This window comes from Hypanus sabinus, chromosome 12 (assembly GCF_030144855.1).
Source record: "Hypanus sabinus isolate sHypSab1 chromosome 12, sHypSab1.hap1, whole genome shotgun sequence".
In the NCBI taxonomy this organism is placed as follows: domain Eukaryota; kingdom Metazoa; phylum Chordata; class Chondrichthyes; order Myliobatiformes; family Dasyatidae; genus Hypanus; species Hypanus sabinus.
This window is the reverse complement of record NC_082717.1, coordinates 58,683,436-58,711,099: the sequence shown is the minus strand read 5'-3', so window position 1 is coordinate 58,711,099 and position 27,664 is coordinate 58,683,436. Positions and strand designations below refer to the sequence as shown.

The following is a 27,664-nucleotide window of genomic DNA, read 5'->3' as shown; positions in this document are numbered from 1 at the left end:
GATTGGAAGCAGCTTGAAGCAGCGCCTATTGGATGAGTGCGGCTGTGTGTGTGATTGTGTGAGTGTGTGTGTCTCCCTCCCTCTCTCTCTTTCTCTCTCTGATCACAGGGGTTTGTCCAGCCCCGTGTCCCTGGGTATGTATCATTGGCTTGCTCTCTCCTCTCGCCCTGCCCAGCCACCTCCTGACGTTCAAGTTCGCGGGCACGTCACGTACGCACTTGAACTTGGTGGTTTTAAAGCCATGACGGCTATCCCACAATCCATCTCCATCCGCCATCTTTGTATTATTTCTAATTTATTTTATGTCAAGCCATTGATGAAGATATTTTCTCTGGAGTCTCCTTCTTCCCGCTCCCGATGTGACCGAGCATGTCTCGCCGCAAGCAGGGCAACCCTCAGCACTTGAGCAAACGGGAATTTTCACGTAAGTATCTTTTGATTTTTTTGTTGTTCTTGCACTTTTCTCTATAATTATGTTCAAAAAAGAGAAAAAAGCTTGCAGTTGTCCATGTGAAAGTAAAGAGTACAGGGAAAGGGGGGAAGAAGAGTTAATGACCGAGGAGGCTGGAGGCTTGACAGCGGGCGGCGAGAGTAAAGGGAGCGCGGAAACACGCGAGGGGCAGCCGGGGAGAGAGGGGCAGCTGGGGCAGGAGCGGCGAGGGGGTGGTGGGAGGGGGCAAGGCTAGTGCCGACCCCGGCGGACGGACGGGCGCAGACACACCATTGCCCCTTCTTCAGAAGTCCAGATCGAGAGAGTTTAATCTGTCCCGGTGTTTGACTTGCAAGTGAATTTGCAACAGTGATCCCGCAGAGCCCCCAAAGGGCAGCCGATCTCCGCGCTGTCGGACACTGCCGCCTTGTACCCCCACCCCCCCCCCCCCCCACGGTACCCCCTCTCCTCTCTATCTTCACCCTCCCTTGAGTCGGCTGCGATCGCCGCACTTTCTCGTGGCCCCTAACTTTAGTTGCCGCTCAACTTTCGATTCCTTCCTCACAATTGTTTTTTTGGAAGATTTTCAAAAAAAAAGCTGAAACTTGCTTGTGATTGGGAAAAATCTCGTGCTGAATGTTTACAACAAGCTGCGGCTCCGCGTGTGCGGAACCTCCAGCACAGCCCAGCTCCCGTGTTGCCGGCGCTGCTACTGCCGCCGATCACACCCCCCTCCCGCCCGATAAATAGCATTATTATTAATATTAATCGGCAAACTCAGTCCAAATGTTTAACCCTTGGCGTTGTTGGAGCCAGAGAGTCTCGGCGCGATACTTGCAGGCAGTCGGGGTTGAGCGCAGCCTCCACGGCCGCCTGCTCCAGACATCGCCGCTTTGGCGGGGAAAAGTCCACGCGTTTCCAACTCCCTGGAAATTGTTCAGCAGTTTTTCAGGGGGAACGGGAGTTTTCTCTTGTGTCTGCTTGCGTATATATGACACTTAATGTATTTTTTTTGGGGGGGGAAACCCGTTAGTTTCTCACCAGAAAGTGTTGTTGCGGTGAGGTGACGATACTCGGCTTACGGGGCTCAGTTGCCCTCACTGGAAAAGGGGGCTGGCCGGCTTTAAGCGTTGGAGCCAACAACCTGGCGAATCTAATGCACCCAATTCAAGAGGAGGAGTTCGTTTTACAGTAAAAATCCTTTCTTGTTAGAAGAAACAATAGTTGTAGGAAAAAAGTGTATTTATTGCCAATAAGCGAGGAAGTGGAAGCTAACAGCGGTTTCACCGTAATAGTCGGTAAAAAGCCAAGCTTTCAGGTTCCTGTGTATTTCTAAGTCAAGTCAGCGTTGGATTGTGTAAGTAAGTGCAGAGTATTGGCACAGTGGTTGTAGTGAGAGAGATGTGTCAAGTTGTTTAATGGGGGGGGGGGGGGGGTCCGATGTAGTCCGTTTATGTCGCTAGGAGGCAGAATAACATAAAGAACAAGTCCAGGCGCAAGACTGCAGCCTGTACAAACTTCAACACCATTTCTTAAAAACTGTTCTGGTGTCTTCTCTCTCACACTCGCCCCATCCAAAAAAAAGGAGAAATAAATTAAAACCCTCCCACCCCGCCCCCCCAAAAAATCCTCTCCGCTTCAGTGGCCGTTTCTTATCTGATGGTATTTCAGGTAAAGGAACCTTCTGAAGCTGAACTGCACGAGTGCTCGGCGCACTGAGAGAAAACTGGCCAGAACTTCACCGTGTGTTAAAATCGATGATTGAATAAAACAGTATTTTTTAAAAATCGGAATTTGGCTTTTCATTTACAGTATCCCATCTCGTTCAGTTAGAAACCCGGATCAAAAGAAAAGCAGTTGTTTCCATAAATACAATTGCTAATATAAGACAGTTCAGTTTGTTGCGTGAATCCTTTGCTTTGATGCACGTGTGCGGAGTGTGGTGTTCGCTGATGGGTTTTATTATTGCGGAAAAGGCTTTGAAACAGAACACAAGCCCGAAACAATGAAGAGTTTCGGCGAGCAAGTCTTAGTTTGTCAAGACCGACTCCTCGCTCGGTTTCTCACGCCCACCGTTGCACAGATTTCACCCAGCACTCTCTGCATCGTTCGTAACTTTTTTCTATTGTCATTCGCAAACCTTTTTGACTCGACACTTGCCATGATATTTGTATAAAAATCAGATGATGCTTCCCACAGTGTTACTGCAGATTCGCCCAAAGGTGCGGAGTCTCTTACTCAGATAGAAATACATCGTGCTGTTTGCATAGATGTTGACAGCTGAAACTCAAGATAGCGTTGACGAGACAAATATAAATAAATATTTCAAAAAATCAAGCTTACTGTTTCGTTAGGAACTGAATGTGTAGATGGTCAAGTCATTTGTTTACAGTGTGTGTGTCTGAACTGTACTGTTTGTAATTCTGCATTATCTCAGAAATAATGGTCACAAATAATCAAAAACAAATTTAAACCTGTTATCGTGTAGAAATGTAATATTGTTCTCGCGATTTGAAACGGTGTAATTTTGCTTTTCATATTGTCAAAAAGGATATACCATTTCTTATTGAAACTACCCCAAAGCCCATGATCAACCCTTAGGACTGACTGTATCAGCTTAGTAAATAGCAATGACAAATCTTCAAATGCCAAAAGCCGGTCTCATAAAGGCTGAGTATGGAGCTGTAATATTTTGTTGCAAAAAGCTATTAATTTGATGACAGGAAACTCTTGGATGAAGCACTAACTGTGTTTAGATATAAAGACAGATCCTATTGCTTAATAATGAATATGTATCGCTGTTTCAAATCCAATGGAAAAATCATAGAGCTAATTGTCTGGATTACAATGTTGGTTTGATAACTACATTTTTAAAATCAAGATTTTTTTAAGCTTGTTATGTTTATTTTTCTGAGGGCATACCCTCTCCTTACTTTCCATTGAAAAGACAATCAAAGACAAATTCCCATTCAAAATAGATCATGAAAAATCTAGAGGATAGCTGAAATAATTCTGCATCATCTCTTTCTAGCTCCTCAGTGCTTTTTGTTTTCAAAAGGTTAAAAATCGAGTTTGCAAGATATTTTCATAGTTGTACAGTTTTTCTTACTCAGCTAGTGGAAATTCTATTCAACTACTTTAATTCTTTTAAATGGCATCAAATTACAGTGGACATCTTTTACACATTTTATGCAAATATTTTATTGTAATGTACTTAGTTGACTTGCAGTGCAGATTATGTGTTTGATTAACTTATAATTTTCTAAATAGTGGATGCTTTAATGTCAAAGTTAGTTATTTGGTGTGGCAAGTGTGTTAACATTTAATTTAATAAGTTATCCTGAAATGTCTGCTGTAAGTTGATTCTTTCATTACCAGAAAAACAAATTATTCTTGCAGAAATCAGAATCCTAGAGATAAAAACTTTAAGACTCTACAATGTAGGTCTAAAATGGATATGTGATTCTTTGCGTCTTTGTGTAATTAAAACCAATTTGTTGGCATTCTGTGAAAAGGGGTTATGATATGTTACAGATGAAGGGCAACCCTTTCAATGTTATTAACGTTTATGGTAAAATAATATAATAATGCTTGTGCTAAGTGCAGACAAAATGGCTATTTGAGTTTTGATAGGAAGCATTTAACAAAAGCAATAAGGGAGAAAAGTGCTTCTATCACAAAGGACAACCTAAATATGAGTATGTGAAGCCCAGCAATGTAAAGCAGCCAGCTGTTTCATTTGGCTACCAGAACTGACATAATCAAGCCAATTCCTTAGCACCAACCAAAGTCACATTATTTCTATGACTTTTTTTTGTAAAATGACAAATTTTAATTTATTTTGACGAAGAAAATTGACCTGAAATGACTTGCGGTACTTCCATTGTAATTTAAATTACTAACGTTTCCTAAAGCAGTCAGTTCATCAATTGCAAATTCTGGTTAGTTTTTGCTTTTGTGGAAGAAGCTAATTCATTTAAAATTGAATTAAGCTGTTTTGAAAATTTGGTGCTTTGCTCAATTGATTGACATCCTGTGATAAATTCCTGTGAGATGCATACAGTTAAAAAAGAACCGTTACCCTCTCGCTCTAAACACTGCTTTCATGTCAACTGGATCTCTTACTATGGTAAGGGGGGGAAGGTTGGAGTGAAATCAATTTGCTAAGAGTCACCTGATTTTCATTATTGTTGCTCTCCGGTTTGTGTTCCTCTGCTGCAGCTGATTCCCTTGAAGCCGTTCTCACGGATGAAGAAGAGGAACATGGCACCTTGGGAGCTCCTGAGGGTGACCACGACCTCCTTACCTGTGGCCAGTGTCAGATGAATTTCCCACTGGGGGACATTCTAATGTTTATTGAGCACAAAAGGAAGCAGTGCAATGGCGGCCTCTGTCTGGACAAAGCTGTGGATAAGCCACCGTCGCCTTGTCCCAGCGAACTCAAAAAGGCATCTACACCTGTTGAGATTGGCATCCAGGTCACACCAGATGATGATGATTGTCTCTCTACTTCATCCAAGGGAATTTGCCCCAAACAGGAAAACACAGCAACAGGTAAAAACAGACAAAACACTTCACCTTACACAAACAAGTAGGGGAAAGAAAAACACAGGCCTCCTGGCATACTTTTTATTTATTTTTCTTGCATTAATCAAACGGCGGCTGCTAGTCCTGAGTCTATATCAGCAGCCAGTATTTGCTCTGTAATTAAACACGGCCCCATGGCAAAGTGACATGGGTGACCTTGACTTTAAGATGCCATTTATACCAGCCAGGCCAGAGTTAAGAGGGCAGTTACTGAAGCGCTTCGGCATGCTTATTTGAAAGTTTAAAGGCATGTTGGAAATTTCAAAGGTTGGTTGACAGGAAAGGCCACTGGATGCACCATGTCTCCTCAGTGAAATGATAAATGGCCCTCATACTCTCCCTGTTCCTGATATGATTCTGACAGATGTATCTTGATTTTCCCTTTATTCGTTTCTCTGCAACATTTCACACACTTGGACCTTTTCTCCCTCTCGGCCTTGTGCTTTCTCTTTTATGCTGTCTGTCGTGTGCACATTCTGTCATTCTCTCTTGCCGTGTGCTATCTCTTTCTATCTGCCCATTTCTATATTGCGCTCTTTCTCTCACGCTGTCTGTTTTTCTCATGCTCTTCTCTCCCTCTTATTCAATCTCTTGTAGTCTGTAATGCTCTTTCTTGCATGCCCTCAAGTACGTGCTCTCCCTTCCTCTCCTCCCTCCCTTGAGTGTACTCTCTCCTTGCACATTGCTATTCTTCATCTCTTTCAACGTTATCTATTTGTACTCTCCCTCTCTTTCTCTCTCCCTCTCTCTCCTCTCTTCAGGTTGTATGCTCTTTCTCTCTGGCATGTGCTCACTCTTTCTGCCTCCTTCCCTGATGAGTGTGTGTGGCTTTTTTTCTTCTTGTTCGCGCTCTTATGCACGTGCTTGCTCTGTGCTCTCATTCTTATGCTTCACCTTTTGCATACATTGTCCTCCACCTGTGCACACTCTGGTCACTTCCTCTCTCACCTGAGTCTTTCCCTTTCTCTCTTTCACACTCACCCTTACTTTCTCACCTTGCCTCTTGCTGTCACCCTCTCTCTTACCCTCTTTTGCTCTCTCTCTCTCTCTCTTTCATGCATTCGTTCTCTATCGTACATTCTCTCACAAACGTTCTCTTTCCCTCACGCTCACTTTCTCACGTGTGCTCTTGAATGTGCATTCCCACTCTCTCATGTTCTGACCTTCTCAGCACATGTGCATGCCCTTCCTCTGCCAGTATTCCTTTCTCTGCCTCTCACTCTGGGTTTCCCCTGTTGTTCTGTCAGGTTCTTCAACACACACAAATGCTACTGCATCCATATCCCTCCTCGCTCTTCCTTATGGGCCAGTGTCTCTCCTTGTGCTTGTGTGCTCCCTCACAGCTCTTGACTGCTTCCCCTCACGCACATTCCCTTTCTCTGATGGATGTTCTGGTCTGTGTCACCTCTCTCCAGTGTCTGCCTATCCATCCCTCATATTCTCTGCCCTTTTCTTTCTGGCATGTACCTCCCCTTCCTCCTTTCTCTTTCACTTTTCAAGCCCCCCTCCACCTCTCATACATTCACTCCATCTCCCATTTCCAGGTCCTTGCATAACCTTGTGTACCCTCTTGAGAAATTATGTCAGGTCTTGATTCACTTGAGTCAAGATAGAAATTTGATAGCAATTTTTCTTCCCTGTTTATTGTTTTATGGTTTCTTTAAAATATTGAAAAAGAAAATACCAAAGAACTTTTGAAGGCTTTTGGCATGTGTGTCAATTATGACTGAGTTTTATTCTAATATTCATATATATGCCTGATTTGAAATAACTAAATTTCCAGGAAACCTCTTTACAAGCAGTTTGTGATGACAAAATAATTGTGCTCATTTCTAGGTGAGCTCCATGTTTAATGTCAGAGTTGTGATGTTAGGATTTTTCTTAATGAAGATGTTGTCAAAGTTTTCTGGTTAATTCTAACGGTGTGGTTTATTTCCTGGTGAACAGGAGTTGTTTCAAGGACTTGGTTCTCAGTTTAAACAAAATCTTAAAGTCTGTGTGTACATTGATCTGCTAATTTTCAAAGCAGAATATGGCTTTTATTTTTGCTCATAACAGTTGTTTCAATCAGATGTTAATGCCTCCCAAAAAAACAAAATAAAAGGTGAATTATAGATTATGTTTACTTAACAATGGCCCATTATATAGGAAAATGCATGGCAGATAGCAGAGACAGTACTTTTATTTAGAATATACATTTTCCTACAACATTTCATAAAAGATAAATTACAATTTTGCTTCTCACTCTGAAGGTTAGTGGGTTACATTATTATTGCTACATACTGTAAGTGAAGCTGCTTTTTTCCTTTAAGAAGTAGGTTAGAGATACTTTGAGGGGACAAGTAATGCAGTGACCATGTGCTGTCTCAGATGTGAAGTAAAACGAACACACATACAGAGCATGATTAATGAACCTAGAGTTTGGTGGAAGGGTCTTCTAGGCTTTAGAGACTGCAAAAGCCATGCTAAATCACCAAATATGGATTATTGTTAGAGTGATGCAACCTCCTATTTACATATTGAGGAAAGCAGCTCAGAAGACATGCCACACAGCTACAGTCAAACAAATGTGATCTAGATTACATCGAGCAGAACCTGAAAGCCAGCAGAATATACTGTAGCTGTGCATGCCCACTTGTATAATAGGTATCTAAGACTCTGAAATGCCGTGTATGAGCCCCTGCATTAATGTGATAATGGACAAGATGAGCAATGTTACCCATTCAAGACCATTTTCAGAGTAAAATGATAAAAACTTCATAAAACTTTTATCAGCATTATCGTTAACTAAACATTCAATGTTTTAAAATACTTTAACACCAAATATTACTATTGTGCCTTATAATACACTGCATTTTGCAAACTTAGCAATGCGATTGCATATATACGTCCTAGCACGCACTGCCCTGGCACTTCCTCATTTGCAGTGGCTGAGAAAGTGTCTTCTGACAAATTTGCTGTAATTTCACACCGCACAATCTCAGAGTACGTATTGAAAAGGGTTCCTGAGTAATTGTTGAAATTCTAGTCAATGTAATTATTACCCTATTATGAAATATTGCAAAGAAGAAAAATATTGCAATACCGTTCTAAGCTTCTCATTACATTAAACAGACTGATCGTTAGAAGTTTTATTTATTGCTTATTTTGATGGTGCTGAGCTTTTAGGTATACACTGGAAGACAGAGAAAATAAGCAGTTTTTTTGTTACTTCCATTTATTTGAAAATTGTTTGTGGATTTCTTTAATTAGGTAATGTTTAGGTGAGAGCTTTATGTAATTCTAGTTTTGCTAGAAGTCGAAGCAAGGCCAGTATTGTAATGTGGTGACTGTCTACTGACACCAACCTAGCTAGGGCACCTGCTTTTTTTTTTCTTTTTGTGATAAATAGCACTTCATAAAAATATGCAATTGTTTTTTGGAATATAGTATTTTAAATTATGAAGACAGATTTTTTAAAAACTGCATTATTTAGTGTAGAATAATTCATTGTCTACATTTTTTACATTCATATTGGCCGGGCTTTGTGGAATAAAAGCATTTAGTGCCTAGTCGGCCATTTCCTGGCATCATGCCACCTCTTTCCCAAAAGCTCAAAGCACTGGGTATCTTAAGTATTCAGCTTCGTGCTCTGTACTAGTTTAATATTGAACACTGGAGCAGCAGTGCATGCCAAGCCCGCTGGGTTCCTCTCATTTTATGATATTCTCTTCTCTCTTTTCACAAACTACCCTCCCCCACCCAGTATTGATTAGGCACCAGTGTCTTAATATGTTCCTATTCAGTGTCAGAAAAACACCTTGGCACTGGAAAGAGCAAGGTGCAGAGTGGAAAGAGGTCAATGCAGATCCCAGCAGGATTTTAGTGTTCTTCATTTGCCTTTACAATCAGAGCTCAATTATCAAGCCTGACTGTGGCCCTCAGGTGTAAGCTCAGATGGGATCATGTAAATGTCCTGTGAGATGCCATGCTGTAATATTAATGTTATTCATGAGTGCACTGTAATATTGCGCTAGGCTAGAAATGGCAGCTCTGGGCCTGGCACCATTTGGGAAATGGGCACAGACCTTTTTAAACAAATGAAAATTCTTCTAAAGAGTTTCACTGTTACATGATGAATATTAACTAATGATAAATGAATTTTACAATGTGCAGGACATTGCCAATTTTTCCCCGAAAAATGAAAGTTGTGAGTTACGTTTGTTATATTGGTGTCTACATGTATGTTGGAGCACTTAACACACTTCTTTTTTCTTAAAAATACATCAGTTAAATCACAATTTTAAAATAAAAAAATCATCATTTTACATGTTTTGCTTAAGAAATTGTCATGTGTTTTGATGAGCAAATATAATGCCAGTTAGCCTGGGCTAATTGCTTGTGATGTTTCTCAGTGCACTTTAAATGGGATACCGGACCATTTTTATGAATGTGTAACGTAGTATTTAAATAGGTTGAATTGTTTAATTAATAAAGGGAGAATATTATTTGTTCAATCAAATAAACATCCGTTGTCATTTTAATACATGTATTGTTTTTGGCGTGAGTGTGAGGAAGGTACTGGGGGAGAAAAAGACGAAGAAGGTTTGCTGTTCGCCACTTATAGCTTGTGTTGGATTAGCTGCCCAAATTTTAACAGCAGCTGTTTGTTTGTTTAGTGTGCATTTGATCACTTTGTGATATAACATTATTGCTTAATCAGAGAAGTTGTTTGGTCAGAATTAGCAGTGAGAAAGATGAAGCGATGAGTCCACCACACTTTGTGATATTTAGACAATGAAACGTTCTTCCATGGTGAGCTGCAGTTAGGAAGCTGCCTTATACTTGAAATGTTGTTAACATACAAGAGCAGCAATCGGTTCAGAAGAACGCATGGCCACAAGTGTTTTGCTCTTGTTACTCCTGGGTTTTCCTTTGAGATGCTCAAATGACTGTGGCTATTTGATGGAGCAGCTGCTTGTCATTTCCTCTTCATTTCCACAGCCCTGTTCAGGGGTGTGGTGATTGCAGAGTTCCTTGATGGACCCTGATGTAAAATAGAGACTAGTGGGCAACCTGCTCCACGGCGCTAATATTTATGTCAATCACAAATTAAATAAGCTTGATAATTTTGAGCTATTATTTTTTTCCACAAAATCATTGTATTTGTTTTCTTTATTGCACTTTTCCTGTGTAACACTGATCTTTGCTGAATATTTTTGGAAATGCAGAAAATAAACTGAGAAGCATTAGGCACAGTGGGCATCCATACATGTTGATGAAAACACCAGAATTTTTAAATAATTCATTTGCTGTTGGTCTATGTTTTGGAGATAGCCATTGTTGAATAGCCCAGCAACTGAAGATTGCAAATGTGAAGATGTGCTAAATTACATCATAGCATTGGCAGTTAGCTAATTGTCATGTGTGTGTTTTTCAATCTATGTTTGTTTATTACTTAGGTATGTTGCTTATTGTTAGGTATCAATTGTTAAGTCTCCAAAAGAGAATTTGGGTCCATGGATGCCAATGCATGTCGTTTTTCTGGTGTTATTGTTCCTATGACTTGTCTTAGCATCTTTATTTGTAGCACACTTAGATTAACGAACCTAATATTTTTGCATTAAAAAAACTTAAAGAAATAGCTTCGAACAACCTGCGCTTCCTGGATGAATCTTGCTGATAATTTACCAAAGCTCATTTGAATTTTAAGCACTTCTTTAATCTTCAAAGGCTAAATTGCTTTATGAATATGCATGGTGTGGGCAGACTTTAGTTCATTACCTAGTTGTAAATTCTAATGACCATTAGGTCCTCGCTGTAATTGCCAATTGTTTTGCATTTTTGATTGGCCTATTAACATGTGCATTCAGCACGCATCAGGCTGGCTTGTCAGGATGCTGCAGAAGAAAAGGTGAAAATTGTTTGTATCGCCAAGATTTGAGTATTTCAGAGCTAGGAAAATTGATGTTGTAAATTAAAGCAGTGCTATTTTTTCCTCTTTCCTCAAGATTGAAAGTTCACCAAGAGATTTGACATATTTAATTTACATGATGACTTTGCACTCCTTTATTAATGTAATTTGCATATGAAGCTGTTGTTAATCACTTTTGATCATGTTTTCTGCATTAGCACAGAAGCTGCCTCTGTGGCTCATTTCCCAAAGATGCTGTAGTCAAAAGCTGCAAGCCGCCCGCTTCCTCCAGTTCTGCTATGCTGAAAGCATGCTTTAGAGTTGTTAATATTCATTGGCGAAACAGTATCCAGAACACAAATAAATTATTAAGTGCATGAACTTTTTAGACAGTAAGATGAACTGATGGGGTCCATCTGTGAGTTCTAGTTATTTTTTCCGTGTGCGCAGTCCAATCTGACTTCGTAGCCTATGGTCCTGGTCCAAGTGCATGCATAATTGATTCCACACGCGCTATCATTTTCTTGATGTAATTGCATTAGTAAGATACGATGAAATCTAACGGATAATTTACGTTTCCCCCCATTTTTTTTGTACGGAAAGAACTGAAGTCCAAAGGGAAGGAAAGGGTCGAGTGGGTGAGAAAATGAGTCGAGTGTTAAAAGTATGAACAAGGTGCTCCATGCCACGTCGTTTGTTCCGCTGTCGTGTGTCTGCAGAGCAGTTAGAATGACTTGGCTTTGGCATCATGCCCTCTTCTCAACAAAATAGTTAAATACTACTGAATTAAACCTGTCATTTTACTGTTTGATAAAAACAGTTGCTTTTCAGTTTGGAGCAAGGAAAATAACGTCCCCTCCCCACTCACTGGTGATTCCGCAGCAGTCAAACGTATTGAGGAATTTGTGTTTAACTGCTTAAAGCGCCGAACATTGTCCCCTCAGAACGACAATGGAAAAAATAAATGTACCCTATTGCCTGAGTTTGCTGGAGAGTATTTATCTCCAGAAAAACAGTACAATTTCATGAAGTGCTCAAAAAAGAATTCTTCCGAGATCATTATTACTGGAGACCGATGGGGAGATAACCAATTTAAAACTGCTACTTTTATCACTGATCTTTGTATCGAGGAAACCCGTGCGATTGACAAAACCGATTTCTACCAAGCAATTAAGGTGTTAAGGAACCTTGATAATAAACAGTGCAATTTCTATTCAGATTAATACGAAGGACCTATTCTCACTATTTGGAATGAACAGGTAATAATCAGGGTGCAAACACTAAACATAATGCCCCCACCCACGCCGAACAGCTACATTTCATTCTTTTGAGAATGCTATTCTTTCTGAGGGACGGTTAGCTGCCCTTGTTTAAGTTAAAATGTTATTTTCTGGTTGACACCAACCTATTTTCAATCGTTTTAATCTCTGTGGTTATGGGTTGTAATTCGCACACGGAAGGACAGCCAAGTTAAATGTGCGGGAGTTCTTGTCCTCCAATGTAATGCAGGATTGTGACTTTCCTCACAAGAAATGCAAGCTGAATAAATCTAGCATATAAAAGCGGGGACTTTTATGAGCGATTCCTCCGAAACTTTGAGTTCGGAGTCTGGTTATTTTTGGTTTTGAGTTCACATCAGATACTGGCAGTGAAGAAGTGTGAGGTTGGGAGAGTCGATGGGTGTCGCTGCTTAAAGACTGTGTGAATAGCGACATCGGTTTGAATCGGTCTTTAATAAATCAGCTTATTGACAGCTTGAGTCCGACCCGTTTGGCTGTATGCTCCCTATGGTAATTTCCCTATTTCAGATCAATCTGAATTGGTTTCCCTGTGCAGACGTGAATGGATTCAGCTCGCTGCATGAGCTGTTAATGAACCAATCTGTGCACACCAGCACAGAAAATGGTTTATCTAAAATAAACCACCCCCAGAGTAGATTTATTAAAGATCAATCTAAACCTGATGCTGCCTAAAATGTGCACAGATACAAGTGATCAAGAGCAGGCTGAAGTACTTTAAAATGTCTAATGTACACGGAGACAAACAGAATTAGGGATGTGTGATGTGAGCAAGTGTTTCTGTGTAAGCAGCTAGAAGGAAAAGCAGTTTGAGATCTTTTTGTAGCAAAGGAAGTTCTAACAGAAATGTTTTCCAAACCTATTTGCCACAAGTGAAACACTGAAGTAGGTAAGGGCATCCTGTAATAATTTACTTGCTGTTTCCCTGACCCTATTTTTCTCAGGATCACCAGCAGCAGCTTTTAAAATCCTGTTACTTAGAAATTACTTTCTTTCCGGACACATGAATTTCTTTTTTTAAACTTTTCAAGCAGGGGAAAGGAATAGCCACTCTATTTTCATTTACCACAGCTCTGTGTTTTTCTTCCTCTTCAGCTTTTTATTAAACCTAACTTGGCCGGGAGGGGCTTATGCAGAGCGGTCAAGCACATCTGCTCGTCTGAAGACGGGAAAGAAAAGGGGTTAGCAGCACCGGGGCAGCAGCACAAAGGGAAATTGTACATTTGAACTATTAGTCTCTTTAGACCTGGTGCAGCCAGACTGGTTTAGCAGACAGAATGATAGATTGCTTTGTCATAGGTCCCAGGGTGTGCCCTGAACTTGAAGCACTTTGTTTATCCCGAATAGAAAGGGAAAGGCAGGCATAATCTATGTCTAGCTTTTAGGAGCTGAGGGGTAGAAGAGTAGACTGGCAGGGCGGAGGAGGGCTTGGTGGGGGAGGGGAGATGATTGGAGGCCCCGATGATGCTGTCCATTAACATATATGAACTTGGCTTGCCTCCAGACTTTTGATGAAAGTGTCATAGTCATCGAGCAGTTTTTTTTCTTTACCTGCTGACAGCATTAATGCTCCTGGGTCTTTTGGCTGAGGGGGTAAAAAGCTGACACGGCTCAATTTTTATCTTGAGAACCAGTTGAGACTGGTCTGCCTGGCCTTGCGGGCGGGCTCTTATCGTCTTTCCTGGCTTGTGTTGTAAAGACTTGTGATAATGCCAGTAACCCGAGGGCTTTGGACACGGGGGTGGAGGTGGTGGTTGGGGGGGGGGGGAGGAGAGGATGGTGGTGTGGAGAGGAGTGGTGCAGGGAGGGAGGGGTAAGAGAAAAGAGAGCGGGAGGTTTGGTGTTTGTGCAAGCAAATTAAATTGAGAGTCTTTCATAAATGGGAGAGGTTGAACTTGCCCTATAGAAATCATCTGCAAACTAATCCACACGTGGTGTCTAGAAACGTGATGTGACAGCAAAGGGAGGGGGGAATACTAGGACAAAAGGATGCATTGTAAATGATGGACACAAGACTGAGGGAAAAAGGGTGGAAAAAAATTTAAAGGAGCTGGTGCTGGAAAATCAGACCCTGGCCTTGTGAATGGTAAAGCTGCTGGGAAGGGGTTAGCAGGGCTGCATTGTTCCTCTGATCCCAAAGAAATAATACACAGAAAATCAATGGCCTTGACTAGTGATAATTTACAGTGCTGTGAGTGCTAACTATTCTGGTACTGGATGATGAGCTCCCAGTACAAAGAGCAGTTCTCCAGCATTTTATTTCTGTCACAATGCATCATGTTTGTTGTAGCTCATTCCTTTTTCGTTAAAAAATTGTTTCCTCAGAATATCTTAATGCTGTTCTTGTATAATTTATGAGTGCCTTCACACATTGAAGATTTTCATTGCAGTTTACTTGTAGGTGTGAGCCACATAGCAATGACATCAATCATTGTTTTGTGGAAAAGGTTTTTTTTGGGGGGGTGGTTGGTAGGAGGATTGTTGTACTCTGATCAGCTTAATGGGCTGCTAAGAATGGAAGGAAATGCCTTTGGTTCACAACCGAAAACCTAATCAATACTCCAGCATGGAGCTGACAGTTCTTCTGAAGCTATAGCTCTAAAATATTTATACTAAAGACTTCTTGAGAAAGCCGCTTTTTCTCTTGCCCCCAAAGCCATGATTTTGGTATCCAGAAGGGTAGATTTTTATCAGTATTGCACCCCCGGTTGTGTGTAGTTGGCACTTGGAGTTTATCCTGGTGTGATTTTTTGCCCAGTTTCTTATGTCACTAGGCAAGCCAGTCTGTGAGGCTTTCTTTGTGACATGGCAGTGAGCGTGATAGTGATGAGTATACTTCTGTTCACAAATACCATTCATTGTCCTTATTTACATCTTCTTAAAACCATTGAGCTCATCAAGCCTGTGCTGGCCTTTGGAAAAATCCCATAGATCCTTTTCCTTAATTTATTTTCCTGTAACCCGTTCCCTTTCGTCCGCCTATTAACCCACCACCCATCCACATTAGGGGTAATTTACAACAGCAAATTAACCTTTCAACCGGCATGCCATTAGAATGTGGAGGGAGAGTGGAGCACCCAGGGGAAACCAACAAGGTCACAAGAAGAACATGCAAGCCCCACACAGACAGCAGTGAAGGTCAGGCTCAAATTGGTATCACCGGAGCTGTATTAACCACTGAGCCACAATACCATCCACACCTTAACAATGCCGCTCCTCACACTGCCACTCGACTGTCCTTAACAGCAGCACTAACTGCTAAGCCACTGCACTGCCCGTTTAAGCAACATCGATTATGTACAGTGCTCCTGTCAGAGGTGATTAAAATAATTTGCTTTTGATACTGTAAGTACAGGCCAGCTGAATATAGAAGTTAGCAGGATCCTTTCTGAAGTAGTTCAACAGATTGGTTTCACTTGTGAGGCCTATGTTGAATCACTGATGTGTTGCCATGGCCTGAATTTCAAGAGAAGGCTCACTTTGCTACACAAGCATGCTTAATTGCTTCTATTGAAGTAAGTGAGCAGATCTTGCACTTTAGATTGCTGGTACAGATACTGATGACTATACTGCATACAATTATTGGTGTTTGTGGTCAGATGTTGCTAAAATTACACAACGATTGTGTAATTCAATCATTTTATTTTGTAAAGAAAACCCCTAAGTGTAAGTTTAAAGATCTAATCACTTTGTGAGGAAGGTTGTTATTTTCAAAGAGGGCCATTTGGAGAATTTTGTTGCCCACATCCATGTGGTTTTGGACACTATTTCCTGGCTTGGTTGTGGCATGGTTTCATTTAAACAAGCTGCTGTCACACACACAAATATGGTGTAAGGAGAAAGCTGCTTTTACCAAAACAAAAAGTTTTGAAATTGATGTCATTATTTTAAGAACTTATTAGCAAGAGAAAGACATGTTCATTGCAGCTTTTTTGACAATATCTGCCTCTTGAAAAGATGAATGAGTGATATATTCATTAAGAATTGTGCCCTATGAGGACAAAAGAAGCCAGTTTTGACTATAAATTTTAACTTTGGAGTAGGCTGCAGGTGTACCCAAGTCCTTGCAGCTCATCCTAGGAGCATATTTAGGTGACTGATATTAAAAAGTGGTCCTTGTCCTTGCCCATATTTTCTGTAGTGAACGAATGGACGATAGAGACAGTAGGAAGTTTTGGAGAGAGATCTGCTGTTGTTTTGATTTCTCTTCATTTAGGCAATTGCCAAAAAAGAACTGCTAATATTGAGAGATTCCATAAAATTGAGGGTATAAAGAAATTAAAACAATAGTGAAGTTCAGACTCGCATTTTCTGAAATGGCCTTGTAGTGTTTAAAAAAATGAACTTTGTGCTTCTGCTCAAGTTAGACCCTGTGAACTTCAGTAAAGATGGATTTTTGATATCATGTTCTATGGAATTAAAAAGAATGAAATGTAATTTGTTAAAAATGACTTTCTTAAAGTACTTTAACAACGTGTTTAAGTTCTTAAAGTCTTGGCGATACCTTTTTTACTGTAAGACAAAAGAATGAAATCTAATTTGGTATCATTATCTGGATGATATTTTTAGAGCTTCTGGGTTACCAGTTTACCAGTTGTCATTTTGTACTATATTTCAGGAAGATATGTTATCTTTTTTGATCTTCAGCTAAGGATTGTCAGTACAGGCATATTAATCTAGATACTAGATCCTCTTAATATACCACAGTTGTAAAGCAAGTTACACAGTCCAGTTAAGGATCAATCTGCTCTTGATTGATGGAAGTAGTGTAACATTAGGATCCAAAGTGTTTCATTAGGTTTTTTTGGGGGGGAGGGAATCTGTCCAAGCTTTATTACCACAGAATATGACTGGGAGTTTACAAGTTCATAAGTGACCTCTTGGTACTGAAGAATGATTACTAGTAAAATACCCCAGATCTTGACCTACAGCGAAGAATGTGGAGCTAAAGTTTTCTTGATTTTAGCAAGGAACTAATGACAAAATCAAAGTTCACCTTGTTTCTGTGGGGAAAAAAACAGAATTGCAACTTAGACTAGGGTAATATGTTGAAAATATGTTGATATTTTGATTATCATTTAAAATTAGTGATTAAACCATCCACTTGCCTTTTTCTCAACCCCTGATTACGGATCCTTTCCGTTGAAGGAATTGTATAGTTACTCCTGCAAATTGGGAAATATTAGGATTAAAATTGAAGCATATTGTCAGTGTTACTTCCTCAGAGACCAGCCCTGATGCTGCTTTTTTATTATATACTGTAAGTCTGAGCAGCCTCATATTTATCATGTTCTTCCCAGTTTTAAAATTCTTTTGGGTTCTGGACTATTTTTTCATCTTCTCAAAAAAAAACCCTGTTCTTTTACCACTGACTAATTACATTTCTCAGTAGAAGTGACTGTCCTAAAATTGGTTTGCAGAGTTACTTACACTAGTTGTTCCCAGCCATTGAAAGAGAGAGAGAAATGGGGTGGTGGGAGGATCTTCGAGGAGTAGTAAGAACACCTGGGCAGTGATCATGTGCTATCATTACCGCCCAAGCTTCAGGCTTTTGGTTGCCTCAGTATCCTGGTAAACAGGCGTAATCCTGTTCTGCAGCTCATTTGAAATGCAACAAGGAGGAAGACCATGCACATTTTCACTCTGAATGAAACAGCTGAAAGCACAGTATCATCTATTTGCCAAAATGTATTTCAAAAAATTGCCAAAGTATTCTATGCAGCTAATTATACAGTAGAATGCTCTTGCTATTTCTGTCATAGCTCTCTAATGAGGCAGCCAGTTACAAAAAGTGATGCTATATTTACTATGGCACGCCTTGTTGGAGGTTGGGCCATGCAATTTGGATGGGAAGATAAATAAAATTGATCTCCAGTTTCAAATAGTTCTCAAAGTTGCCAGTCAGTACAAACCATTGTAAGCCATGGATACTATTCAAGTTCAAGATTATTGTCATCTGACTGTACATATATACAGCCAAAGGGAACAATGTAGCTCCGGACCACAGTGCACCCACACACCACGTAACACACAACTGCACATAATCCAAATATATTATACTATAAATAAAATTGATAAAATATAATTGAAAATGCATGTAGTGAAGCGTAGTGCAGGTAAACAGTACCTCCTTCTTGGAGGCTGTGGGTCAGTAATATTGTAGGATGGGTGGTAGGGATCCTCAATAATGCTTTGAGCCCTTTGCAATGCTTCCAGTAAATGTCACTATATGAGGAGGGAGACCCCAATGATCATCTCAGTGGTTTCTTCTGTCCTCTGTAGGGTCTTGTGGTCCAATGCCTTGCAGCTTCCGTACAACACCATGAAGCAGCCAGGAAAGATACTCTTGATAGTGCTTCTGTAGAATGTCACTAGAATGGGGACAGGAAACCTTGCACATCTCATTCTCCTCAAAGTTTAAATACTGCTGTGCCTTTTTGACAAGTGAGAAGGTGTTGTGGGTCCAGGTTAGATTATCTTTTATGTGCCCACCAAGGAACTTTGTGCTCTTTTCTCTCTCTATGGCAGAGACATTGATGTGCAAAGGAGAGTGGTTGACCTGAGCCTTCCTGAAGTCCATAATCATCTCTTGTCTTGTCCATGTTGTGACTCAAGTTGTTGTTCTCACAAACCTCTCTACCTCCTCTTTGTATGCCGGCTCATCATTGTTGCTCATGAGGTCAACCACTGCAGTATCATCAGCGAAATGGATTATGCGGTTTGTGCGGAATCTGGCAGTACAGTTGTGATTCGGCAGCGTGAACAGCAGTGGACTGAGCACACAGCCGTGGGCTTGAGATGTTGCTGCCAACTCAGACCGACTGGGGACTTTCTGTCAAGAAGTTCAAGATCCAGTTGCAGAGAAAGGTGCTGAGTCCAAACGAGGGCTGTTTACCCACTGGCCCCTGAGGGATGTTCATGTTAAACGCCGAGCTGACTGTGATTGGCGTATGAGGTATTGTTCTTTAGGTGGAGTGGAGAGCTGAGGCTATGGCATCATCTGTGGATCTGTTTGAGTACAGGTGAACTGGAAAGCGTCCAGTGTAGCTGGAAGATGGGATTTTATATGATCCATTACCAGCTGCTCAAAGCACTTCATGATTGTTGAAGTTGTGCCGTCGGTTGAGAGGGGGTGGTGGAGTGGAGTCATTTAGGTCAGTTACTGTCACTCAGGCATCAGAGTGGTGGTGGCTGTAGGGACAGTGAACTGTTTCAGAGAGATATTAAAAGATGTCCATTAAAACCTCTGTTGGACTGATGGCACAGTCCCCGAGTATCTGACCAGGAACATCGTCCAGCCCTGCAGTCTGGTGTAGGTTTACTGTGGCTAGTGTCCTTCTCACCTCAGCTGGGGGAAGAGAGGGGGCTTTCCTTGATGTCACATCATTCATTTGGTCAAATCTTGCATAGAAAGCATTCAGGATGTCAGGAAGGGAGGTGTCACTGTTGTTGACTCACAGGGTACGCTTGTTATAGTTTGTAAAATATAATTAAATATATGTAAATGGCTCAGGGCTGACTGATTTCCAATTACACTGCAAGGCAGAATGAAGGTTACCCCACATTAGTTTTTATGCCAAATCCAAAAAATACATTTTGGAACTTGAATGAATCTGCTTTTACACAGAAAGGTATAGAACCTAATTTAAACTTATATAACCTCTGACTAGAGCCCAGGACATTAGTACTGTTATTGATTGAGGCGGTTTAAAAAAAAATCCTCATGTTGTCAGAGTTATAAATAAAATTCATTAAAAAATAAATTTATCCTGGATTTCCAAAGGATCACTTGTATTCTATGCCCATTGCGGTCTAGGTACTTGTTCTTTTAAATGGAACTGTTTGCCTTTGTACTGACTGTATTTTGTCCCGTGTTCATATGTGGATCAATGTGTTGCTTGTCCTCATTCTCAAAGCCATTCTGCCTTTCTGATCTCTTTGAGTGAAGTTCCACCATGATGGATCAGGTTTCACATATGCAAGGAGCTCACAAAAGTGAAAGGAGAAATTTAAATTGCTCTTTCTACCCCACTGACAGTGCCCACTATCATTGAAATTACTGTCACAGCATGAATTATGCTGATGAACAAAGTTCACTTTCTGGTTCTCAAGATGTTGAGGTAAATTTTGGGCAAGGGGAAATGTTACAATTTTCTCAACCAAAACAGGTCTTCAGCTGAGTGTTTTCTGTGCCCAAATCCCTAAATCAGTTAGTGGAGCTGATCAAGAAGGGAGTGGGAACATGCGAATGAACCCTGATTAACTCTGAATATTGTCTTCTCTTTGAACCTCAATATCATCAGGTCCAAAATAAACATGGTAAATTAAACTTTAAACATAGTCCGTCACTAGTATTTTGCTGTCCTTTACTCCAGGACCTAGGATTGATTGATACTAAAGATACGAGTGTTAACAAAATTGCATTTTATTTTACTATTTACAATACTCCTCAATTTGTTTTAAGTTCATTTAAAATCTCTCTTTACTTCTTGTGTATTATCTCGTATACCTCCCAGTCTGTTAGATTCAAATTCACTAGATTTCTAATCTGATATTTAAAAAAAAGCCAACTGAGGGTGAGTAATTCATCTCAAGGCTAACCCCACTCTGCTTTCAATAAAAATGTGCATGAGCAGAATTACTGATCTATTAATTCCTTCTGTTTTCTTCTTTCTCCCTGTACCATACTTATTATGTCTTTGCTTTCTTAATAGGCACTGCATTATAAAATGTACATCGCTTGATGTGCTGAGAATTATTTTATTGAAGTCACAGTGTAAGCATAAACATTATTGTCTCATTTTAATACTAAACTTGATCAGACTGTGATTTATATATGAAGAATTAACCATAGATTGTGGAAGGAAGTTGCATTTGTATTACATCTTTCACAACCTTTGTGTTTTACAAGCATTGAAGTTCCTTTGGAAAAAGTGTCATTGTCACTGTTTTAATGTAATATAATCTTGAGCAGAATCTAGGAAAATTAATCTAGATTGGAATAATAATTATTTGGAGTTGTCTTCATATTTATTTTTCCATGTCTTGGTCAGGTTGATTTTTTAAGAATTTGTAACAATAATCAGAAATTACCTTCTCAGATTTACTAAATACTGTATTGGGCATTAAAACAAAACCACATGAGCTGACTCTGAAATTAGTTGTTGCAATTTTATGTGTATAAATTATACCTTTTCTTAGTAACATGTGCATTCTAAAAACCTAAAGGGGAAATTTCCCTGACTGTTCTTATTCTAATGACCACTTTAGTAGCTGAAGCAATACTAAGCCTCTTTGACATTTAATATTTACTCTCATTTCCATTTATACAGGGTTATGATTTTTACTATTAAAAGATACATCTGACATCATTTGGTCCACACCACTTAAGAATGTATCATCTTGGCATACTCTTGAATTTTATAAATTTCTGTTTTTCATTTACTTCTAACTTCTATTTTGTATTCATAAACAAATGATATGCTAGAAGTGAAGAGGAAAGTACTTACAAGTAGAGAGTATTCATGAAGGCTGATTGATGACAAATGTGGTCAACAATTTGGGATTGGACAATAAGCTAAATCTACCAATGGTTGAAAGACTATCAGTGGAATTGCTCAAAACCTTTGTGGCTCTGCGATTTTTTTTTGTTTTCTCAATAATTGACATCTACTGTATGTTATTGAAAGCAAGATCACTGGCAATTTAATTTAAAAAATACATGTTTCACAGATACATAAAATACATCCTTTATAATTGCACTGTTGGTTCTTGAATGTTTTAAATATTTTTTTTTGTTTACTGGCTGAAAATGAAAACTAGTGTTTGTAGCTGTATGCTTGTAACAGACTATTATCCTGCAATCATTTTTAGCCTATTGCAAAGCTGGTTATAATGCTGGCACAATTGTTTGACTGCATAGGCTCTGCTGGTATGAATTGAATTATGTATTGACTGTACCATCTATTTTGTTTTAGTTTATATTGCATTTTTTTAAATGCTGTTCACTGTTGATTTCACAGCTTCCTTGATGTGAAGTAACTGATGATTGTAGAACAATGTATTCCATTGCATTTTCTGTGGTGCTGAGTTTCCATTTTTAATTATTGGCATTTTTAAACTGTGTCTTGGAATAAGTTTTATTCAGGAACATTCAGTTGTGATCAAGGTTGTTTTACAAATCTATTCAAAGTCAATTTTGAGATAATTCAACAAACAACAATTTAATAGCGATTGCCTTTCGTTTTCTAGTAAGACCAATCAGATACTATGTGCTGGAAAGAAGAGTTCTATTTAACTTGTAAAATAAAACAATGACCCTGAATTTCCTTAAACTAATTTACCCCAATATTATGCCGACATTAACATAGTTTTCATAATTATCTTATTGATGCAGATGTCCTGGGAATCTCAATGAGAAGTGATTAAATATTTAAAAATGGGTATTGTAACCTAAATCAGAACTTGAAGAACAAAATGTACATCCTTTTAAGCTCTGATTGATCATTCTTATTATCAAAATGATGTTTAAAGATCTTAAACCATTATTTACGAACTGTTAACAGATATTTAAGGAAATTTTCTCCTTAACCTCTGATATCATGGAAAATAATCAAAATACAATGCAACTTTTACTAAGGAGAAATGAAAATTCATTCTCTCAAAGCAAATCATTATAAAACATTAGTAGTAACATCTTTAAAAAATTAAATCCATGCCTATTCAGAGTGGGTGCCAATCCAGGAGCAATGTATTCACTGGTGTCCTGCATGGAAGGGAGCCTCATTAACAATCAAAGTAAAATTTTGGTGGATGTAATTGAAGAAATTTGCATGTGGTGATGTTTTGGCAGAAAACTAGTATGAATCATTTTGGCATAAGTCTTTGTGGGTGTGTCTATTGAGGAACCCAGAAACATAGAAACATAGAAAATAGGTGCAGGAGTAGGCCATTCGGCCCTTTGAGCCTGCACCGCCATTCAGTATGATCATGGCTGATCATCCAACTCAGAACCCTGTACCTGCTTTCTCTCCATACCGCCTGATCCCTTTAGACACAAGGGCCATATATCAGCTCCACTGTTATGCAGTATTTCATTTGTTGGATATTTTGTGCTACATGAAACAATGCTTTTGGCTTACAATTGCACATCATCTTGCTTATTGTAACTTTAACAGGAGAGATCTGGCAATTTTAATTAAGTTATACATTTTAATTCTTTCACCTTTTGTTTTAATTGTTTTGTAAATTGCCCTCTGAATATTTGGTGGTATTTCTGTGAAGATGTAAGGGATTGTGTGAGGCATCCCTTCCTTTCAATTGTTCCTGACATTTTACTTTTGGGATCACAAACATACGCGCCACTTCTGGAGGGATCCCTGCTTAGCTCAGTGTGACTAGGCACCATTCGCAAAGGGCCAAGGAAGGAACTTGGCCAGTGTCTACCTTGTATCCCTGTGGCCTTCCCTCCCAGTGCTGGTAAATTTGTGTCACTCAGTGGGTTGCCATAAAGATGATGCAAGCAGCCTCATTTAAATATGCTTGCTTCTTGCTTTTGTGCTAGATAAAGGGGACATTGTGATCCAAGATAAGATTTTGGTTTATATTGTTATATGATTCAGTACCAGCGTGCCTTTTACGACTGTGTGTAGTTCTGATGATTGCATTACAGGAAGGACATGGAGGCTTTGGAATGGGTGCAAGAGTGGTTCACCAGGAGGTTGTTTGAATTAGGGAGTTTAACAAATAAACTCTTCTTGGACTTCAGGCCTGGTACAGGTATTGGTTATGACCGATGTTTCCATGACAAACTCTGCCATCTTCCTCAGGGATGTTGCCTGGGCATGTCTAGTCTGGTTGTATTTATACCCCTGTATTCCGTCCCTCATGATTGGTTAGTCCTCATCCAATCAGGTTTCCGCTCCCCTACCTTGTTTATAATTGAATTCCAGATCCTACTTAGAGTGAGACCTTCAACTTTGTTAAAATTCTTTTCCTTTAGTTTTATTTCAATGGCATCCTTTACCAGGAAATCCCAAAAGCCATTGGCACAGTACAATAGTCTTGTGGTGTTGAAGTGAATCCTATGGCCATTGCGAATGTAATGTTTTGCTACCGCTGATTTCTCCCAAGTAACCCAAATGGATGCACCTCCTCCACCCCCTGTTGTGGATTTCCACCATTCATCCTGCTGAGAAATCCGTGGTGGCAGAACATCGCAGAAAACTGGTTAATTTTCATCCAATCAGGAGGGACAGAATACAGGGGTATAAATACCACTGGACTAGACATGCCCAGGCATCATCTCCAAAGAAGGTGGCAGAGTTTGTCATTAAAATGTTGGTTATAGTTGATATCTGTACCCAGTTGGAAACCCGAGAAGAGTTTATTTGTCATATACCCAGAAAGTACTAAATTCTTTTTTTTAAGAGAGTTTAAGTTATAAGGAGAAAGTGGACAAGCCTGGCTGAGGTAAAATTATGAGAATGATAGGTGGAAGAGGTTGTCAGTCTTTTTCCCAACGTAGAAGTGTTCAATGCCAGAGGATGTAGCTTCAAAGAAAGTTTGACGGAGGATGTGGTGTAATTTTTTTTTATACACAGAGAGCGGTGGGTGCCTGAAATGTGATGCCAGGTGAAAGCAGATACCATAGTAACATTTGAGAGGCAGTTAGACAAGCACGTAAGCAGGCAGAGAATAATCCTGAAGGCATATGGGATTAGTTTATATTAGCATCATGGTCGGCACAGAAATCTTGGGCTGAATGGCCTGTTCCTGTACTGTACTGTTCTATAGATATCTGAGGGAGACTGCTGACCTTTGTTCAAATTTTGTTTTCTTTGACGATATGAGAGTCACAAAGGCAAAGAGCATGAAAGCATATTCTTTGGCCCACCTCATTTGTAGGTCCCCATTTATACTATTTCCATTTCCCAGCTCTTTAGATACTTGTCACATGTTGTGAGAATATCTGCCTCCGTCACCCTCTTAGTCAGTGCTTTCAAAATTTCCCTCACTGGGTGAAAAATAACTTTCTACAAATCCCTTTTTAATCTACTACCCCTTACTTTAATCCACTGCCCTCTTTTAGTGGACACCATTGCCAAGGAAAGATGTTTCTCATTAGTCAAACTAGAAGTAAATTTATTATTAAACTATACACTCAATGGCAGTTTATTAGTTAAACCCATATACCTGCCCGTTAAAGCAAATATCTAATCAGCCAATCATGTGGCAGCAACTCAATGCATAAAAGCATGTAGACATGGTCAGGAGGTTCAGTTAGTGTTCAGACCAAACATCAGAATGGGCAAGAAATGTATCTAAATGACCTTGACTGTGGAATGCTTGTTGGTGCCCGATGGGGTTATATCTCAGAAACTGTTGATCTTCTAGGGTTTCACACACAACAATCTTCAGAGTGTACAGAGAATGGTGTGAAAAACAAAAGCAAAAATCCAGTGAGCTCCAGTTCTGTGGGCGAAAACACCTTGAGAGGGATCAGAGGAGAATGGCCAGACTGGTTCAAGCTGACAAGAAGACCACAGTGACTCAAAAAATTCAACAGTGATGTGCAGAGGAGCATCACTGAACGCACAACACACCAAGCCTACAGCAGCAAAAGACCATGAACTTCCTGTACTTTATAATGTGGCCACTGAGTGTGTGTCACCATATTCTACCTTGGGATTCATTTCCTGTAGGCATTTACAGGAAAATAAAGATATTCATTCAAATCTATGAAAAACTATATGCAAGCAAAGACTGACAAACAACCATTGTGAAATAGAAGACAAATCATGCAAATAACAAATAATGCCAAGAACATGAGTTGTAAAATTCTTGAAAGTGAGTCTGTATGTTGAGGAATCAGTTCCAAGTTTGATGGGAGAGAAGTTATCCACGTTGGTTCAGGAGCCTGATGGTTGTAGGGTTATACCATCCTTGAACCTGCTAGTGCAATCTACCCACTCTATGCCTTTCATAATCTTGTATTGCTTAAACAGTACATCTCTCACTCCTGCCCTGCACCACCTCTACCCTAATCTTTCTCCACTCTAAGGAAAATCTAGTCTGCCTTTATGGCTTTTCCCACATAATGGAAAGAAACTCGGATTGCAGGAAACATCCTTGTGAATCTCCTCTGCAGCTCCTCCAGTGCAATTGCAGTGTAGTGACAGGACTGGACTCAATACTCCAGCAGGGCTTTGTATGATTGCACCAGTGCCTCACTGCGTTTATATTCTATGCTGCAGCTAATGAAGGCAAATAACCACATGCCTTCTTAACTACCTTATCTAACTGTGCAGTTGCCTTCAGGGATCCCAGAACATGTATACAAAGGTCCAGCTGTTTCTCAGTACTTCCCAGAGTCCCACCATTCATTGTGTATATTTGAGTGTTATTAGCCCTTCCAATATGCATTACTCATTGTATTTTAGAACCAAGAGTTGTTAGGTAAGATTCCACACTGTGCTGATAAATATTAAAAATGTCATACAGTATGTTATTTCCCTTTGTATGCTGTAATGAATTGGAGCTGTATGCGCCTAAAATACAACTGAAACAAAGAAATGGAATACAATAGTATGTTACATTTTAAAATTTAATATCAGCACAAAATGTTTGTGCCCCTTACACGTCTCACACATTTATCCTGTCTGTGACGGAGAGCTGATCTGTGGATCAACCAGAACAGTTAGGCATGTTGCACTTGGACTCACTCACTAGGAGGTGGTCTTGAGCAATGGAAAAGTGACTCCTTTCTCCCCTCATAAAGATGTTGGTGTAATCTGCTTTCCCCTAAAGGCTGATTCTGGTCGCCAACCCCCCCCCCCCCCGCCCCCAAACAAGTGAATGTCATCCAGAAGCAGAACCAAATTTAAGCTGCTTATTTGAAAGCCTTTCACTGGAGAGCTGTGCTATCGTGGCACCACAGTACGAAGTAATTTGAAGAGAAACAAATTGTCACCAAGTGCCACATTTGGAGTTGTTAGACATATGTAGCCATTCTCGACAACCCTTGAGTGTTATTAGCTGGATGCTTTTAGTTGGTCCTGGCTTCGCTTTTCTTTCCCCAAGGCTGTGATCAAACCTCCTTATACTTTCTCAGGCGCTTGCCGTCTGTGGGGAATGTAAGGTCCTCTTGATGCAGTTTGCTCACTGTATTGGCCATCATGAAAGAAGCAACACTCCCAACCACAAGCACAACCAAGTGAAGCTATTTGCTCTTCAAGAATGGGGATTTGACAGCCGTGGTTTTTGTAATGCTAGTTCCTGTCAGCAAGGCAGCCAGAAATCCAGTTTGTCACAACTTGTGACGGCACTATCTGCTTTCAGTCCTTATAGAAAATGTACAATCTGCTGCACAGACGGTGGATGATGTTGAGTCTGAACACTGGTCCTTGTGCACACAAGATTCTATTTATTCATTCTTTTTATGTGGGAGGTAACACT

At 39.9% G+C, this 27,664-nt stretch overlaps 1 protein-coding gene across 3 annotated transcripts in view; it reads left to right on the top strand.

Annotated features, from left to right (window-relative positions):
• The first annotated feature begins 200 nt into the window (after positions 1-200).
• Positions 201-27,664, top strand: part of bcl11aa (BCL11 transcription factor A a) — a 182,320-nt gene continuing 154,856 nt past the window's right edge. The window contains exons 1-2 of one of the 3 annotated variants that reach the window (XM_059985995.1): positions 201-424; positions 4,652-4,984. In XM_059985995.1, the coding sequence (XP_059841978.1) occupies positions 370-424; positions 4,652-4,984 (388 nt within the window). In that variant the 5' untranslated portion in view covers positions 201-369. Of the gene's footprint in view, positions 425-4,651; positions 4,985-27,664 lie in introns of those variants that run through there. The other 2 variants (XM_059985994.1, XM_059985996.1) reach the window with 2 other exon arrangements.